Raw genomic sequence first — 16,844 nt, 5'->3', positions numbered from 1 at the left:
TTGGGGTCATCTGCTTGGCATCTTTACCACTCCCTCACCGCTCTTTGGCATCACGTCCTCGGCTCACACAGGCACCCACGTACACGCGGCACACCGGCACTTCACAGAGAACGCGCTGAGACTAGGCGGGCGCGTCCCCATTCTGAGTTCGTTCGTAGAGAGGGCGTCCGCTGTGGCTTTGGTCGTCTTTCCTTTTCTTGTGTCTCCTCTTTTTTTTTTGCCCGCCTCTTCACGTACGGGAGCGCGTGCGTGCGAGCGTGCGCATCTCCCTGACCATTTTCTCCTTCCCTCGCCCTCCTCCCCCCTCTTCCTCCTCCCTGCGCCCTCCGGCATCTCCCGCTCCCGCGCGTAGCGCGTCATCGCAGTCATGCGCAGGACGCTACTCCGGCTGCTGCTGAACGTCTCGGGTGAGAGCCCCGACTTCCGCGCGAAACCTGGTATTCGAAACCTGCTGCTGGACGTTCAACAGAGCCCGTACAAAGAGCAGTTCAAGGACTACTGGTCCACTCCGGTCCCGTTTGCCGACCGTGAGTACGGTGAGAAGCCGAAGCTAGGAGAGCCGATCCCGGCGCGCCGCGCCGCCACGACGATCCTTGTCGGTCACAACAAGCACATTGACCCCGCCAAGGTCGCGGCTGGCGAGGACAACGACTACAAGGTCCTAATGATGTACCGTGAGTCGAAGGGGCAGTACGTGAAGGATCAGTTTGTGCTGCCGTCCTTTCCTGTGTCCCTGGAGGACACGTCGGAGGACTGGAACAAGGTGCTGCGACGGCGCGGTGTGACGACACAGTGGGCCGACCTGCACCATCGCCTAGCAGCCATGCGCGCGCTCTTTGTGCAGACAAACCTCTTGCTGATCCCAAAGGAGGGCGGTGTGGTGGCAGAGGTCGAGGGCCCTCCTGGACCGCGGCGGTGGTTCCTGATCTGCAACCAGTACCCCAAGGCGATGCGGCAGCTGATGGATGTACTTGAGCTGCCTATGGAATCGACGCTCTCTCAGCTGATGCCGTTTCGCACGATAGTGACCCCCACTACCGAAACCTTCCGTTTCGCGAACTTGAGCTACCTCGTGACGCTGGAGAAGATTCCGGATGTTCAGTACACACTCTCCACCGTCGGCGAAAAGCTTGTGTGGGTGTCGCCGATGGAGGCGCTCGCACGCTTCAACGCCGGCATCATGAACATGCCCACGCCCAACGTGATTGCGCTCTCAGAACTGCACAACGAGTTCCCAACCTTTGCAGCTTTGACCAAGAAGACAAACCGCGACGTGCCACGCAAGGTGCAACCTGTGCTGTACCATCATGGCCAGGAGAAGGTGGCTACAGTGCTGCTGCCAGGCGACATGTTCCACCCAGAGACTACGCCAGAGGACCGCACCTCCAAGTATGTGCGGCGCTTCGCCTACGAGAAGGACTTCCCCTTCGGCGTGCGCGCCGTCTTTGATGAGCGCCCAGCGACCGCGGAGGAGGAAGCTCAAGTGCTGGAGCCAGAGAAACCGGCGCTGCTGGAGGAGGCAAACGACATGGACATGGTGTACAGCTCTATCCCCTACCCGAAGTGGCAGCGGGTTCCGCAGGAGGGCAAGACAGCTTACCCGGTGCCTCAGTACAACTTCCAGGAGGGGCGGGAAAGCGACGATGGCCTGATTCCGCTGCGACACGATCACATGGGACGCAAGTCGATCGACCTCTACTCATCTCTTCATGAAAAGTGAATCGACCGAGGAGGATAGCGAGACGAACAACAGGGGATGATACGAGTCCAGGGTAAAAGAGTGGAGGAGGGTGTGCGTGTGATCGCAAGATCATCACCCCCATCACCTCCCCTTTCTGTGTCTCTCGGTTTCGGGCGTACACACACACGCAGAGGCACACGCGTCTAGTAGGGGGTGGGCGAATTGCCATGGATCGGCGTATTGTGTGCCGCTCAAAGGACAAAGAGACCGCAGGCGACGCCTGCATGACACGTTGTTGCGGCTGCGACCGGGTCATCAGCGAGGCCAACTCTCGATGGCGGCGGATAGATTGGCAGGAAATGGCTTACGCTGTGAAACTGGTATCATCTTCGTAGGTTCGCTTTGTGCGCGCGGTAGCAGCGGCGATGACATCTGGAAAAGCTGCTTCCTGCGGCGCTGCCTCGTGAGGAGGAAGTGCCTTTGGCTCTGCGTGTGGGGGGCGGGGGTGAGTCACATTTCTAGTGCTCCGCATCCTTTTTCTGCCTTGCATTTTCTTTGTTGGCGGCCGCGTGGAGCTTGCTCTCTTAGCGTGGACAGGCGGGGGGTGGGCTACCAAGAGTGGATGTCGAAGCAAAGCGCAGGTGGATTGCCTATCGCACGTGTGCGTGTGTGTACTTACTTCGAAAATCATGGGTGCAGAGGCCTGTTAGTGCTGCCCTACGAAGGGGTTGGGGGGGCGCGAAAGAGCGCGGCATCTCGACGAGTGCGGCATCACTCTTCCCTTTTGTGGTTGAGGCGCCTCACCCGTCCCACCCAACTCCTTGTGCATCCTCGAGTGTTCCTCCGATGTTCAAGTTTGCTACTCCCGTCCCACTCCCCAGCGGCCCTGACCTCTCGTGGTCACCTCTTTCGCGATGATGAGTGCCCTCCTCGACGGTCGAGTGGTCCCCGTTGGCGCCTTCGTTTGTGTTGTTGTTTCCGCTCACGACTGCGCCTGCACTGCAATGGTAGCAGGGAGGAAGGAAACCACCCAAACGTGAGCCGACCACTCACGCTGCGCCTGGTAGCGCAGGTGAAAGCACATGCGGGCTCGCGTCAGCTGTCCTTGAAGCAAGTTAGTCGGTGAAAGCCCGAAAGGCGCAGGATGAAGCGGCACGCGTGCAGGACAAGTGGCATGGGGTATCGACGCTCAGCGAATTTGCTGCCTGCGACTCTCTACCCTGATCACCGAGCACGCAGATGCCTGTCCAGCTCTCTCTCTGTATGGCACGATTGCCCTTTCCTTGCACTATCCTATTCTGTCCATCAACTCTCTCGCTCTGTGGCACCCCGCGTCCTTGTGCTGTGGGGTGCGGGGTGCATCATCAGAAAGTCGAATGGCACTGGCGCACACCTTCGTTCCTCCTATCTCCTGTGTTCTCTGTGCGTGGGAATGCATGTCACGCGGGTTTGCCTGCACCGCATGTTCCCTTGCCTAGTCCAGGTGCAGCCAGGAGCGTATCTGCTCACCGTCCACGCCAAGCCCAGCGCCCGTGCATCGGCGTTTGCCGCACCCGTGACGCCAACGCTAACAGAGGCCGACCTGCGCATTGCGGCCCCACCGGTGGACGGGCAAGCGAACGCGGAGCTCCTCCGCTACCTCGGCGAGTTGATCGAGCGCGGCTTTCTTGCGATGACGGCAGATCATGCTGAGTACGTGAAAGACACTTCCTATGCGACGGTGCTAGCGGCGGATGCAGCGGCCAGTGCAACTGCGGCCCACTCCGCCACTAGCAGGAGCGGGGGAGGCAAGAAATCCGGAAAACAAGGAAAGTCGAGAAACGTGGCAACGACCAGCTCTGCCTCGTCGTCGATGCCGCACAGAGGTGCTGGTGGCTCACAGCGGCCGGATGGGTCAAGCACCCCGCCCTCCGCGGCGGCATTTCCTGGTCGCGTCGAAGTCAGTCTCGTGCGTGGCGGCACGTCGCGAGAGAAGACGGTGCTGATCGTGTTTCCTGGCACCCGTGCGGAGCTGACAGCCGTGCTGGAGAAGGTGTCTCGGGAGTGACGCGCGAATTCTCTCGTTGCATCGGCGGCGAGGCGTCTCTCGTCCGCGTGCGCATGCGCATGCGTTTTCTCTGCCTCCGTTGAAGCTGCACAGAAAGCCGTCCCCCTTTAGCTCGCCGCGCCCGTGTACCCGCATACACCGCCGCTCCCTTCGTCCCCTGGTCGCCGCCATGCCAGCATGCGCAAGCAGGGAAACGTTGCCGGGGCTGCCATGGAGGAGAAGGGGGAGGAGGAAAAGAGGTGTGTTTGGCACCACGAGGCGTTCCGCTCGTAGAACACACAAAAGCCAATGCAAAACGGAATATCCACCGACGGGACGATCATGTCCAAGTGCATCCCAATCATGCGGAGATGCTCCAGCACAGGCGGCCGAGCTCACGAACTGAATGCGCGAGTACGCTGGCGGCGTGTGTGTGTGTGTGTGTGGAGGGGGGAGGGGAGTCACTGAGTGCGATACTCGCGCTCGAGGGATGCGTGGGAGTTGCACGGCCCCCTCTCCCCCCCCCCAAACCTCTCTACACTCCCTTGCCCGAGTTCGCTCGCTGGCCTCTCGGCCGCACCTCTATGTCTGTACCATCCCTTCCTGTTCTTCGTCCTTTCGCTAATCGTCTGAACTCGTCGCGCTTGGCATCGCGTGTGCGGGTGTGCGTCCCGCACCTCTGCCAAATCTTCCCACTCTTTACACACCCACACACGCACGCATATGCGTACACCAACACGCAGCAGCTAATTTCTGCCTACCTATCTTTCCATCCAGTGATTTGCTACCCCCCTTCCCTGCTTCTCTTCCTTTCTCCCACCCATAAACCTCTGTTTGCTGCTCTTCGTGTGTACGTCTGCTTTATGTGCTTGTCTTTGCGCACCTGCGCCTACGTGTCTTCCTCCTTTCCCTCTACCCCCTCTCGATAGATTCTCTGCCCTCCCCACCACCACCACCACTACACCCCTCCCGTTTTCTCTCACGCTGGCTCCTCGTGGTGAGTTGGTTATCTGTGCCAGCGCATACACACGCTCGTGCTTTCACCTTCTATTTCGCGTGCTCTGCGCTTCGTTACAGCTGGGCCGCCGTGCGGCGCCCGGCACTCCCCACTCGCCATCTCTGCTCGCTTTGTTTTTATTGTCCCGTGGCACTCTTCACCGTGTGCCCCTGACGAGGCCTCCGCATCGTGCTGCTTCCGCAAGCATACAAAACAGGCGCGTTGGCAGTATGAACTACCAAGTCTTCAGCTACATGCCATCGGCGGCGTCCGCCTCTTCGATAGCGTCGTCGAGTGTCCCCGATGCACCGCCGAGGCCCATCCGCGTCACCCCCTCAGCCTTGTCCGCCCTCCTGTACGCCATTCTCTACTCTATTGAGTTCCAATCTCCCGTCGGGCCGCGCCCCCCAACGCTGCGCGACCACGCGGCGCCACGCGGCTCTGGCGCTGCGGTGAGCACTGGTGCGGCGGCGCCGTCGGCCACCACGCTCTTAACCTCCGCAGTGTCTGTGATGTCGAGCTTTTGGGGCCGATACCCCGCAACAATGCAAAACCAGTCGCAGCAGCAAGATACCTCTTTCCGACTACCGACGGGTGCGACAGCAGCGGCGTTTCCTAGGTCCTTCGACGCCTCCCCGGAGACCTCCGCGCGGTCGCTGACGCTCGCCGAAGCAGCTGAGCTGGCGGCGCTTCAACGGCAGCATGAGCAGCCGTTCGTCGTGCCGGTGACGCAGGTCTTGCACAAGCTCGGAGGCGTGCACATCACCGTCCGCGAGACGCACAATCCCACGATCACCATCGCCTACAACCGCGTGATGGAAGAGATCGAGGCTCTCGTGTCGGAGCACGAGCAGCGGCTGGCTCGGCTCCCCCTTTCCAGCTCGCTGTCGTTCTCCAGCCAGGCACTGATAGCAGGGCAGAGCACGTTGACCAGCGCGACGGTGCTCATCAACAGTGACGTCACGGAAGGCGGTACCGCTGTGGCGGGCTCGCGAGGAGAGAGCACAGCTGAAAGGCTAGCGCGCAGCAGTAACACAGCTGGCCTTCCGGCGCCACAACAGCTGCCGCAGGCTCTTCTGCAGTCGGTTGATCTGCGGCAGACACTGCCTTCGCCGGCCTCCCCTATGTCCCCGTTGCGGTTTGTCTCTGGCGTGGGCAGTCCCACGTCGGACGCCACTGCCACAACATGGGCCCGCAGCGGGGCCGGCTGCAACAGTGACTGTGGCGATGTATGGACTGCGGGCCGCGATGAAGTCGGTATGGTGCTCTCTGTGCGTTTATTGTCGAAGGAGGTGACGCGGTGGCGTATGACTCACGAGCGGCCGCTGGCGGAGTGGCGGTTCCCCATCATCCGAACCTCAAGTGAGCGCATGATTCGGCCGCGCACGCAGAATTCATTGGCGACGGGTGCCGCCGGCAGTGCTGCCGCGGATGGCACTGAGGCCAATCGCCACGACCACCGCGGAGAGGGTGGGGCGCGGAGCGTCCCTGCGGAACTGACTCTCGTAAACGACCCTGCACAGGTACACCATGTGCTAGAGTTCATATTAAAGTCGAGCTACCAGACAACGAGCATGGAGACATTTACGGACTTCACCTCCGGCGAGCTGGTGTTTGACGCGCATGTGCAGGAGAAGCACCGCTTCACATAACGATGTATTTCTTCTCATGTTGCCTGTCCGATTTCATGTTGGAGAGAAGCCGCAGTGACTTTGGCGTTGCGTGCCGCGGACGTCACACAGTGAGGGGTCTTACTTGATAGGTGCTTTGTTCTCGTGCGAATATCTGCTGGTGCGTGCGTGAGTGCATGCATGTGTGTCTGAGGGATGCTGTTCACCTTGACCGGTGCGAATCTCTTCGCCATGAATCCGTCTGCGTTCACGGGCTCAGCATCCGCTATCAGGCATATATAAAACAGAAAACAGAGGAGTTGCACAACGCGGCACGCTCACCGCCCCCCCCTCCCTTCCTCCCTCCCTCCCTCGAGTCGCACTCACAGCTTGGTTTTTTATTTTTTCGTTTTGCGTGACAACAACAAGCGAGGCGTTGTCCGCCTCTCCGTCTTCCACCCTGCGCGTAGGCACGCACGGATGCTTAGGCGATGGCGCCACCTCTTTTTTTTTTTGCGCCCCCCCCCCCTTAGTCTCTCTGGCATGTGGGGCTCTCCACGTTGGTGTCGCTTCCGCGTGGGGGGAGGTGGTGTGTGTACGGGGACTCAGCGTGCCCCTCTCTCTGTGTACCTATACATATATATATATATATGTGTGTATGGGTTCGTCTCCGTGAACTTCCCGTTTTCTCGCTTTCCGCGCTCTCTCTCGACACGCACACACATGCCTCTCTCTGCACTCCGAATTCGATTCCTTCGCTTTCGCCTGACCACCACTGGACAGACCATGAGCAGCCACTGGGCACCGTACGAGCGCGCATGGGCGCAAGACCCTCATCACCTGCCTCGCAGCGTGTGTTTGCCAGCGCTCATCGCGGAGGCCGACCGAGCAGTTGCGGCTGCGCTGGTGAGCCTTTCTCGCGAGCATGACGCAACCATATCGTGCGAGTCTCACCATACCCCTGCAGAGCTGCACGCCACATCGGCTGAGGAGGAAGGCGAGTGCCACCAACGCTGCGTCGACTCCCTTCACAGCAACGCATCGCACGACTGGCGGCAGCTCTACTGCTCTCTCTGCCTAATTCAAGCTCCCATGGTGCGGTGTAGCAGGCCGGCGTTTCGCCAAGTATGCCGAGCGTGGGGGACGCGCGTCAGCTACACTCACATGCTCATCGCGGAGAGCTTCGTCAAGTCGCCGCATGCGCGGCACGCCGAGTTTGCGCGGTACGAAGGCGAGGATCGACTTGTCGTGCAGCTCGCCGCCAAGAGCGGGCCTGCCGCCGCACAAGCTGCGTTGCTACTTCGCCCATACTGCGACGGCATCGACCTCAACTGCGGGTGCCCGCAGCGGTGGGCAATGAAGGAAGGAATCGGGGCTGCACTGCTCGACCAACCAGAGCGGGTGGCGGACATTGTGCGCTCCATTCGCAACGCCATGCCAGACGGCAGCACGGCCCCGACGATCGTCGGCAACGGCGGTGAGCACAGCAGCTGCACCAGCGCCGCGCCGCCATTTCTGCCGTGTGTGGTGAAGATGCGGATAAAAGATGACCTGCGCCGCAGCGTCGACTTTGCGCGGCAGTGCGAAGCTGCCGGTGTGTCTTGGTTGACGGTGCACGGCCGTACCCCCACCTGCCACCCTAGTGCTGCAGTGCAGTTTGAGGCCGTCAAGCTCATTCGCGAGAATCTCTCCGTGCCAGTGGTGCTGAACGGCGGTGTGACGGACGTGAGCACGGCGATGGAGGCGGCTCTACGCACCGGTTGCGGTGGGCTGATGTCCGCGAACGGGCTGCTCGACAACCCCGCAATGTTCTACTGTGGCGCATCGAGAGCTGCGATGGAAGCGGAGATGAGCTTTGCGACGAGCTGCTGGAGACGGCCACCTCGAACGTGTGATCCCGTGTCGCCGCCGGCGGAGACAGCAGCGCCCGGTGTCTTTTCCGATGTTTTCTCACCAGTGCGGCCAGTGTCATTCTTGTGGGCACCCGACCGGTCAAGCCCAGACGCGGTGTTCCTGCGATACACGGTGCCTGACATGTGGCAGGCCGCCGTCACCCCACGAGAGGTCATCTCTGACTTCATGCGTGCAGCTATTCGCACTGACCTGATGGTGCCGACGACGGTGCAGCAGGTGCTGCGCATGGCGCGGCTGTATGTGTCGCCGGCGGAGCGCAATCATCTGGCACTGCTGCGATCCAACCTCTCTGTCCTGAACGCTCTGCAAGAGATTGGCGCCTACGTGGAAAGCGGTCGCATCGCTTGTGAATAAGCTCGAGCAGGCCGAGAGAGAGGGGGGAGACAGTAGAGCTGGGCCTTCCTCATAATTGCGCGCGTGATGTATGTGCGTCTGTGCGCCGACAAGAAACCTCCGCGCATCTGAGCTCGTCTCCCTCCCCCTCCCCACCCGACCGTACAGCGAGAGCATCTCACAACCCTTTACTACTACACTCCCAATGAAACAACGATATAAACATATGTTTTCCTTTCTTCTGCGTCCATAATGAAGCTGGGAGCACAACGAGAGCGCGGTAGTCGAGCGGTCATCGCCAACCCGCCGTGTACACGAATCGTGTCGGCGTTGATGTGCCTTTACACGCCTTCGCGCGTCAGCCCACCCCCTTCCTCCACCTACCTTACTCTCTTTCTCCACTTTCGTTTCTGCAACGATTGTTTGCGTAGTCGTTTGCGCGTGTAGGCTTCGCATGTATCTTCCCGAACCGAGTCGTCCGCCTCTGCCTGCCGCGCGCCCCTCCACCCCCTCCCTTCACTTCTGAACACACACACGCGCATACACAAGCACCCCACCCCCTACTCCTCCCTTCCTAATAATCCACCCACGCCCACGACTGGGGTGGTCGCCCGCAGCACGCACTCATCTCCACTTTCGTTGCTTGGCATTCTCCCCTTGCGCTTCCTACCGCTCTTGTAGCGTTCTTTCTATATCTCACAGCGCCCCAGTTGCGCGTCAGCGGCTATCGGCTTTCGATTATCTTTCTCCCGCTCTCACACCCTGCCTTTTACTCACCACAGGGGAGGGGAGGAAGTAACCACGAGGAAAGCGGCACGCGCTGGCACTCATGAACGTTAGCCCCCCACGGTTACCGCGCTTAGGCGGCCACAGGTCTGCCCCTACGTGCAACTCGTCCACTGAACCGACCTCTAGCACACACTCACCTGCCCTTTTGCCGAACGTTGATTCAGCGAATGTAGCCCGCTTGTCAGACCGGATGAATCGACCGCACATCGACGTGGGATATGACGACGACGGTGTCCCACTCGCCTCGCATACCTCAAGCAACCTCTCTGGTGGTGGTGCACCTGGCATGGGAACGGGACTGTCGCAGCAACCAACACCCTCGTCGAAGCTCGCCTCAGCGCCTTCATCTTCTAGCGCTCCTGCGGATGTGTGGAAGTCGAGCATGAGGGATGAGGTACTGAGCGGGAAGTCACTGCGGCAGAGTTCGCCGGAAACCTCCGCAGCCGTGCCGCGGGAACACCTGTACAACATCGTGGAAGAAGATATTGATATGGACTACGCAGGTGAAGAGAGCGTGCAGGCCTGTCAGGGCAGCGGTAGCGGCAGCGGCACAACACACCCGCAGCACCGCTATCCCGTAATGATGCCGGGAACCGGCTTAGCCAGGATCGCTGTACCGCCGATACCCGTGATGAGCGCCATCGCCGCACCAGCCAGCCCAGTGAGCGCCTGCAGCTCCATCGCCACCGACACACCACGGTCTATCTTGAGACAATCAGGCGCCGGAGGCGGCAAGACACCGCGGTCGAACAGCCGCCGAATTAGCTTCGTGGGAGTCTCGCCACCCCGCCCGGACGAGGACCGCTGTCGTCGCGATGGCGATGAAGAAAGCGGAGACGACAGTGACGACTACGAGTCAGGGGAGCCGTCGCTGCGCTATGACATAACGCTGGCGATGTCTTCCACCTCGACCCCACCGCGGCACTCTCAGAAGGTGCACAGCCATGAACATGGCAGGGGTGACAGCAACCAGGCGTCGAGCCCGGTGCCAGCGCCGCAGCAACGGCAAAAGCGGGCCTCCCCGTCACTTTCACCCGAGCGTCCGCGTCTGTCCAGCCGCTCCCCGACTCACTCCCCGCCGCGCGACAGCGGAAGTGGATACACGATTTCGGCCGGGGCTCCATTATCGACTGCGGTGACAGCCCCCTCCGCGCCTCCCCCGCCGGAGGAAGAGGGGGACGTGATTACGCTTGACGTGGCGCCGCAGCACTGCGCTCCTGACGAGCAGCATCTCTTGAAAAGTTCCAAACTAGGCGCCGATCAGCGTCGTCCGCAAAGCCCTTCGATGGCGACCAACGGACGCGATGAAGACGTGCTGACCCAGCCGCATAATCGCAGTGAAGCAAGCGGTGGCAGCCACGGCGCCGTGGTCGTGCGTCGCCTGCCTCCGCGACAGCGCTGGCCGTCAGAGGCATACCAAGATGAGCCCCCAACAGAGGTGAGCAAGACGCAGCGAGCGCGTCGATCCCGGCGTGAGGGAGTCGACCCAGAGGCCGACATGGGCAGCAGCAGTAGCCGCTGCAGCAGCGACACGGATTCGAACTGCACTGGCAGCGACGACTCCTTGTCAGTACGCTACGCTTCACCCCTGAAGGCGCATCAAGAGGAGCACCGAAGGTCGAGCTACCAGCCGACCTCATCATCGCCGACCGGTCACCCCCCGCCGCATCCACGTAGCACAAGCGCGAACAAGGATCGCGATGGCACTAGCAGCGAAAGCAGTCCAGAAAGGTCTTTGACGCCGCTGTCACCTCCGTCGCTGACACAGCGAGACGACACAAACGGGCCGATCCGCAGCAGCAGCGGCCACGATCACCATCATAGACACTCTTCCAGAGGAGCAGAGGCTGGGGCAGTCTTACCGGCACCGCACAACCGCGGTCGCAGCATGCGGCTGGGTGTGGAAGGGCGAGGTCCGTACACCCACGCGGGCGCCGCTGCCGCCCATCCACGCAGAGAAGCGAGCTACTCTCCCTCGACCATTACAGACCACAGCTCCGGCCAGAGCGTGGCAGACGACTTGTCTAGCTCCGTGTCCGCGGCGGCCGTGCAGGAAGCGAGACGGGCACCGAAGAACCACCAGCAGCAGCATGAAGTGGTACCGCCAGCTCTATCAGCTCCGACGGCAGCCGCACCACGGAGGCGATCCAAGGATAGGAAGGTCGAAAAAGCCGTGGTTGCGGAAGAGCTGCAGGTGTACGTGGATCCGCTCTTGCTCGAGCGTCGTCACCGCCACGAACTCGCGCGGCAAGAGTCGCCGTCGCATGTAAGGCGGCACTCACCGAGCGCCGGTGGAATGAGGGACAGCCCCTACGCCGGAAAGCCGCAGCCGCACCGGCGGCACTCGAGGCTTCACGCGCCCCGCAGGAGCCCAGGGTCTAGAACTGCGGCGCAGCAGCAGCCAGCCACCTTCGAGACAGTGAGCTTGCGGGACATAATGATGCGCCACGACTCGCCGGAGATCAAATCGCGACGTGACACGCTATCCAACCAGTCCACTGCTGGGGCGATACTGCGGCTTCCTTCTGACGTGCGGCAGCTTCAGCCCCAGCACAGCGGCGATGGCAACGATGATGATACAACTCACGCCCTTACACCCGGTGCGGCAGCCTTGGCAGCGTCTGTTGCGTCCTCTTCGCTCCTCTCTAGTGGTGGCGTGCCGGCCGATGAGCTTTTCTGGGACGAGCCGACGCCAAACTCCCGCACTGGCAGCTGTTCACCGCCCCCTATTTCCCCAAGATCCTCTTCGACGCTGGCACCCAACACTCCCGACAGACACAGAGTGCTTCGCAAGAAGCTCGTTGTCGTCGTGCGCCGAAAGAAGAATGGCTCAGCGCCGTCAGAGAACGATCCTGTGGTACAGATGTCGCTGCTGCCCTTCGAGGAGGGAGCTGCAGCTCTACTGAAGGCGAACGCCTCGCTTCAAGGGTCACCGCAGCAGCGACGCACGCGCAGCTCCGGCACCTGTGCCGCGGCAACAGCTCCGGCTCTGGAGAAGCTGATCAACAAAGTGGAGCGAGGCGGGAGTGCCTCCGTGTCTTCCCATTGCCCCAGCCGCGTATCTGAACGTCAAGACCAGAGGTCGCGTGAAATTTCGCAGAGGCGCGACGGAGACGACGACCACGCCGGTGAAAACGAGATCAGCGTGGAAGACCGTAGGCGGTTCCGGCATGCGCTGTCAGTGCTGTCATCTCGAAGTGTCAGCCCGCGCGCGTCTGTCTCACCATCGACGACGTCGAAGGCGGGGCGGTCTCAAAGAAGTCGCACACGCTCACCGGACTCGCAAAACAATGCCTCCAACGATTGTGCACGGCCACGTCGCCTCAGCGGCAGCGCTGGCGAGGAGTCCGTATTGCACACTGGTGATGCTGCGCTGAGAAGGAGCAGTGGTCGCAGGCAAAGGTCTCACGTGGCCGCGGCGAGCATAGGCGTGACATTGCCGCCCCAGCGTCGATCTGCCCGCGGCGGCTCACGTCACTCCAACGAGAAGTCGGCGCGTAGGTCCGACGGTGGGCATCGCCACAAGTCGCGGCGGAGACACAGTCGGGAGAGCATAGCGCGCGGCACAGGTGAGCACCGCGGACATTCTCTTTCAGGCGCATTGATGCCTGGCGCACCGTATTGTGCGACGCAGAACGACGAGTTCTACGCCGCCGCGGACATGGCGAAGGATGTGACGGCGCTCGCTCCATCATTTTTGCAGGAGCGCATTGGCATCACACCGATGTCAATGCCGCTGCTTCCGCGGCTAGTGCTGCGAGCGGAACTTGGTGCGCTGCCGCAAAGGCCGCACACCCATCACTCGCACAGCAACATCGACGCAGCCCAGCACACCAACGGTTCGTGGTCCGCCTCCGATGACGAGGATGAGCGTACGATAGGCCGAATCACCGATAGCGCGAGTGGTGGGCGTCGTTCGCGTCCCCTGATGCTGCAGGTCAGCAGTGGCACGCAAACGGATCGGGCGACAGGAGCCAACCTTGCTCTTGGTAGCGCTCGCAGTGGGATGCCTCTCTTGGCGGCGACGCCAGTGCAGCGGCCTGCCGCCATTGAGCCGATTGGAGGCACGCGCGACTCAGCTCACACCGGCAAACCCGTTGACACGTCCGTGCCCACAGTCGCCGCTGGTGTAGCGCTCTCCTCACTCGCATCAGCGTACGATACAGCTGGGGAGGCCGTGTTCAACGAAGAGATGATGTTAGCTGTCGAAGAGCGCGCAGCGTACTCGCCGCTCGTCGAGGACGCCTCCGGTACGGAGTCGCCGGCATCGTATGTAAAGCGGGCGGCGCCACTGGCAGCGGCCGCAAAGCTCTTCACCGACTCCAACTCGCGTATTCTCAGCGGCAGTGGCAACGGCACTGCTGTAGGAGGAGGTGAGGCTGCGGTCTTTGGCGGCGATGTCGGGGCATCAAGGGCAGCGGCCGCTGCCCCGCCGCCAGCGCACGTAGCCGCGACCAGCTCTACCTCGGTCACCCAGGACCTCGGCACCGCAGCACCTGCAATGATGGATGCCACCGCCCGTGTCCCGCTCTTTGTTCCGCCGCTAACTGTCGACAACGTGTCACAGTTATCTCACGACTGGCAGTCCACGCTGCGTGAGCGCTCGAGCAAGGCGAAGCGGAGTGCGATGGAGAACTTTCTGATTGCGTCGGCCGAGGCTGGTGCAGCGGCAACGGCAGCTGCTGTTGGTACTGAGGCTACCTCCGAGTGGCAGCGACGAGCCAGTCCAGCACAGGCACACCAAGGTCTCGCGGTCGACGAGTTTTACGGGCGTTCTGTCGCCTCAGCTGCCATTGCCAATGTATCGCACTCCGCGCACGCCCTCCTGCCACGATCTGGACCGCAGTCTTTCTCGGAAATCGAGCGCGACGTGCGGCAACGCAGCGGCAGCCCACGATCGGCGGCGCAGCGGGAGTCTGACCAGCAGCAGGCAAAGAGGTCTTCCCCGTTCTCAGCACCCTCGGAAAACAAGTCCGTGCCGGGAAAATCTGAAACGCCAGCAGGCAATTTTTCGAAGAGCTATGCAGCCTCCATGAGCAGAGACGGCGTAGAAGAACGTTCTACATCGGCAAGCAAACACAGTCGCCGTGCCTCGCCGGAGCGTCGCGCCAACAGCAAAGGCGACCAGCTCACAGACCTCATTGATGGGGAAACTCCGTCGGCAGTGGCAGTCGACTCACCACGCAAGAGCAGCAGCAGCAGCAGCAGCGCTGAAACGATCAACATGGCTGGCAACGTCACTGGCGTGGCGGGGGTTTCTCCACAGCCTCTGTCGACGGAGTCTCTCTCCGCGCCTCCCACACTTGGCGAAGCGAAGCACAAGGCCCGAAAGGGTGGCCATACGAGGAGCAGCAGCAGCAGCAGCCGATCTCGTTCTGCAGGAGGGAACGGGACGGCGACCAACTCAGCTGTCGTCACCGCTACCAACGGTGTGGGTACCCGCTCTGCACCGCCGCTGACGCCACCGCCACCGCCTCTCTTCTCCATCGTTGAGGCTGCCGCGGAGCCACGCGCGTCGCGCTCGGTGGAGAAAGCAGCGGAAAAGCGCCACGGTCATCATCAGCGAGACGAGCCTCGCAAACACCTCAGCCGTCACTCGCCCTCGCCATTTTCCTCGGAAGCATCGCAGTCGCCGCGCAGCAAGAGACGGAAAACGTCGAAAAAACACCAGAAGACAAAGCACGACGGCGACGAGAAGCATAAGAAGCGGAAGCATGGACATGGGCGTCGTGGTCGTTACAGCCGCAGCTGCACGCGCTCGCTGTCGGGTCACACTTGTGACGTCACCGCCGCTGAAATGGACAAGGACAGCGACGTGGACAGCAATCTCACGACATCGATGGAGTTCCAGCTGTCTCGCCTGCTGCTGCTGCGCGAGGCGGCAGTGCTCACAAAGCAGCCTCCCTCTTTAGCCGTTGACGCGTCACGGCGAAGCACGCGCAAGAAGGACAAGACAGCAAGAAAGGCGGCTGCGGCGAAGGACGAGCACCACCGCCATCGCAATCGAAGCTCAAAGGAGAAGAAGCGAAAGAGGTCATCGAAGAGGTCGGCCAAGCGGCGCAGCAAGTCGCCTGCGGCCGCCACAGGGCTGCGGCTCAGTGACGGCGCTGACAGGAAGAAGGAAAAAGAATACCACCGTTCAACCTCTCCGCCAAAGCCGGGGCCTCTGCCGCCCCCGCCCCCGCACCAGCGTTCGCGCGCCTTGTATGGTGAGGAGGCCGCGGCCAGCGCCGCAGCACCGCTTTCGGACGCAGCCTCCCGCTACCGCCGCGGTGCCTCTGACTACAGTCCCCGCGACGACGGCGCCGCCTTCGCATCGACGCGCCCCTACTTCAGGGACGCCAGCATCTACAGCGGCGCTCAGGGAGAGGACGCGGAGGTGCCTTGTGTACCTCATCGCGTCGCAGCCCACACCGGAGCAGACTCGGAAACCCCGTACGAACGCTATCGTTGGCGCTCTCACACCTCGCCACTGCGCAGCCAACGCCCCTACGCAGCATCGGCAGCATCGGGATGGACAGACACTTTTCCCCCAGCCTACAGACCCGCGTCACGCCCTGCTACCACCGGCGAGGATCCCTCTTTGTGGCATCGCAGCTACAGCAACCCAAGCTGCCCCTCGACCCGCTGGACTGACTATGTCCGAGACGCAGAGCGCGACGCCGCTAGCAGGTCGTCGTCATCTCCGCACACGCACGCTCATCTCTCCGGGCCACTTGCCCAGCGACAACGCAGTAGTAACACTGGCACCACTACGGCAGGGAAGCGTGGTCGCGGGAGTGGTGCTGAGGGAGGCTACCCTGGCTCAGAACAACCGGCCTCCGGCACCTACACAAGCCGACGTCGGCAGACGGGTGAGTGTGAGGATATCGACGACGCGCCAATGCGGCAGTACTTCAACGACCATGACCAAGTCGACGCCGACGAGCTCGGCGGCGGTGTGCAGTACCGCACCACCTCGGCCTTTGAGCGTCCTCACAGTCGGTCAGCCGCCTCCGACCCCGCGCTGACGGCGCGTCCCTGGCTATCCAACAACTACGAACGGAGCCGTGCCGCTGCGACGAAGAAGCACGTCAACGCGGACGACCTTCTCGTATCCACTCCGCCGGGCGACGGGGATGAGGAGTGTGTGCCTGACAACGCCAGCGACCTCAGCCGCGCTCGTCAGTACCAAAGACGAGGCATGCAGGCACCGCCACCCTCGCCACCCCAAGCCTCAACATCACCGTCATCGGCGCAGACAAACACGGTGTTTGCTGCCATCCCGCGTTCCGGTGCGCTTCCCATCCTGACAGAGCACACCGTAACGGACGCACAGACGGCGGAGGACTTTGTGCAAGGGGTAAGAGAAATCATCAGCGCACTGCAGCAGTACAGGAACTCGGTGTGAGGCGGCTTGGCGCTGCGGCGGAGGAGACGGTGCAAGTATTGACTATGCTGCCTGACCTGTGCCTGCCTGTCCGATGTACCTGTGAAGGGCTGTGCATCAGTGTG

The 16,844-nt window shown here is 61.8% G+C and overlaps 5 protein-coding genes across 5 annotated transcripts; all 5 read left to right on the top strand.

The window, feature by feature from the left end:
- Window positions 1–367: 367 nt before the first annotated feature.
- LMXM_33_1160 (conserved hypothetical protein) lies at window positions 368–1,720 on the top strand (the record flags this gene model as incomplete). Its single annotated transcript, XM_003878656.1, has 1 exon — window positions 368–1,720. The coding sequence occupies one exon, from the start codon at window positions 368–370 to the stop codon at window positions 1,718–1,720; it is 1,353 nt and encodes a 450-aa protein (XP_003878705.1).
- Window positions 1,721–3,113: 1,393 nt separating this feature from the next.
- On the top strand, window positions 3,114–3,728 carry LMXM_33_1155 (conserved hypothetical protein; the record flags this gene model as incomplete). Its single annotated transcript, XM_003878655.1, has 1 exon — window positions 3,114–3,728. One exon carries the CDS (start codon window positions 3,114–3,116, stop codon window positions 3,726–3,728), a length of 615 nt encoding a protein of 204 aa, XP_003878704.1.
- A 1,488-nt stretch (window positions 3,729–5,216) lies between these two features.
- LMXM_33_1150 (conserved hypothetical protein) lies at window positions 5,217–6,356 on the top strand (the record flags this gene model as incomplete). Its single annotated transcript, XM_003878654.1, has 1 exon — window positions 5,217–6,356. The coding sequence occupies one exon, from the start codon at window positions 5,217–5,219 to the stop codon at window positions 6,354–6,356; it is 1,140 nt and encodes a 379-aa protein (XP_003878703.1).
- Window positions 6,357–7,100: 744 nt separating this feature from the next.
- LMXM_33_1140 (conserved hypothetical protein) lies at window positions 7,101–8,582 on the top strand (the record flags this gene model as incomplete). Its single annotated transcript, XM_003878653.1, has 1 exon — window positions 7,101–8,582. The coding sequence occupies one exon, from the start codon at window positions 7,101–7,103 to the stop codon at window positions 8,580–8,582; it is 1,482 nt and encodes a 493-aa protein (XP_003878702.1).
- A 1,054-nt stretch (window positions 8,583–9,636) lies between these two features.
- On the top strand, window positions 9,637–16,740 carry LMXM_33_1130 (conserved hypothetical protein; the record flags this gene model as incomplete). Its single annotated transcript, XM_003878652.1, has 1 exon — window positions 9,637–16,740. One exon carries the CDS (start codon window positions 9,637–9,639, stop codon window positions 16,738–16,740), a length of 7,104 nt encoding a protein of 2,367 aa, XP_003878701.1.
- Window positions 16,741–16,844: the final 104 nt, after the last annotated feature.

The sequence above is a fragment of the Leishmania mexicana genome, chromosome 33, assembly GCF_000234665.1.
Source record: "Leishmania mexicana MHOM/GT/2001/U1103 complete genome, chromosome 33".
NCBI classification, from domain to species: domain Eukaryota; phylum Euglenozoa; class Kinetoplastea; order Trypanosomatida; family Trypanosomatidae; genus Leishmania; species Leishmania mexicana.
Note: the sequence above shows the minus strand (reverse complement) of the source record. Positions and strands in the feature narration are given on the sequence as shown.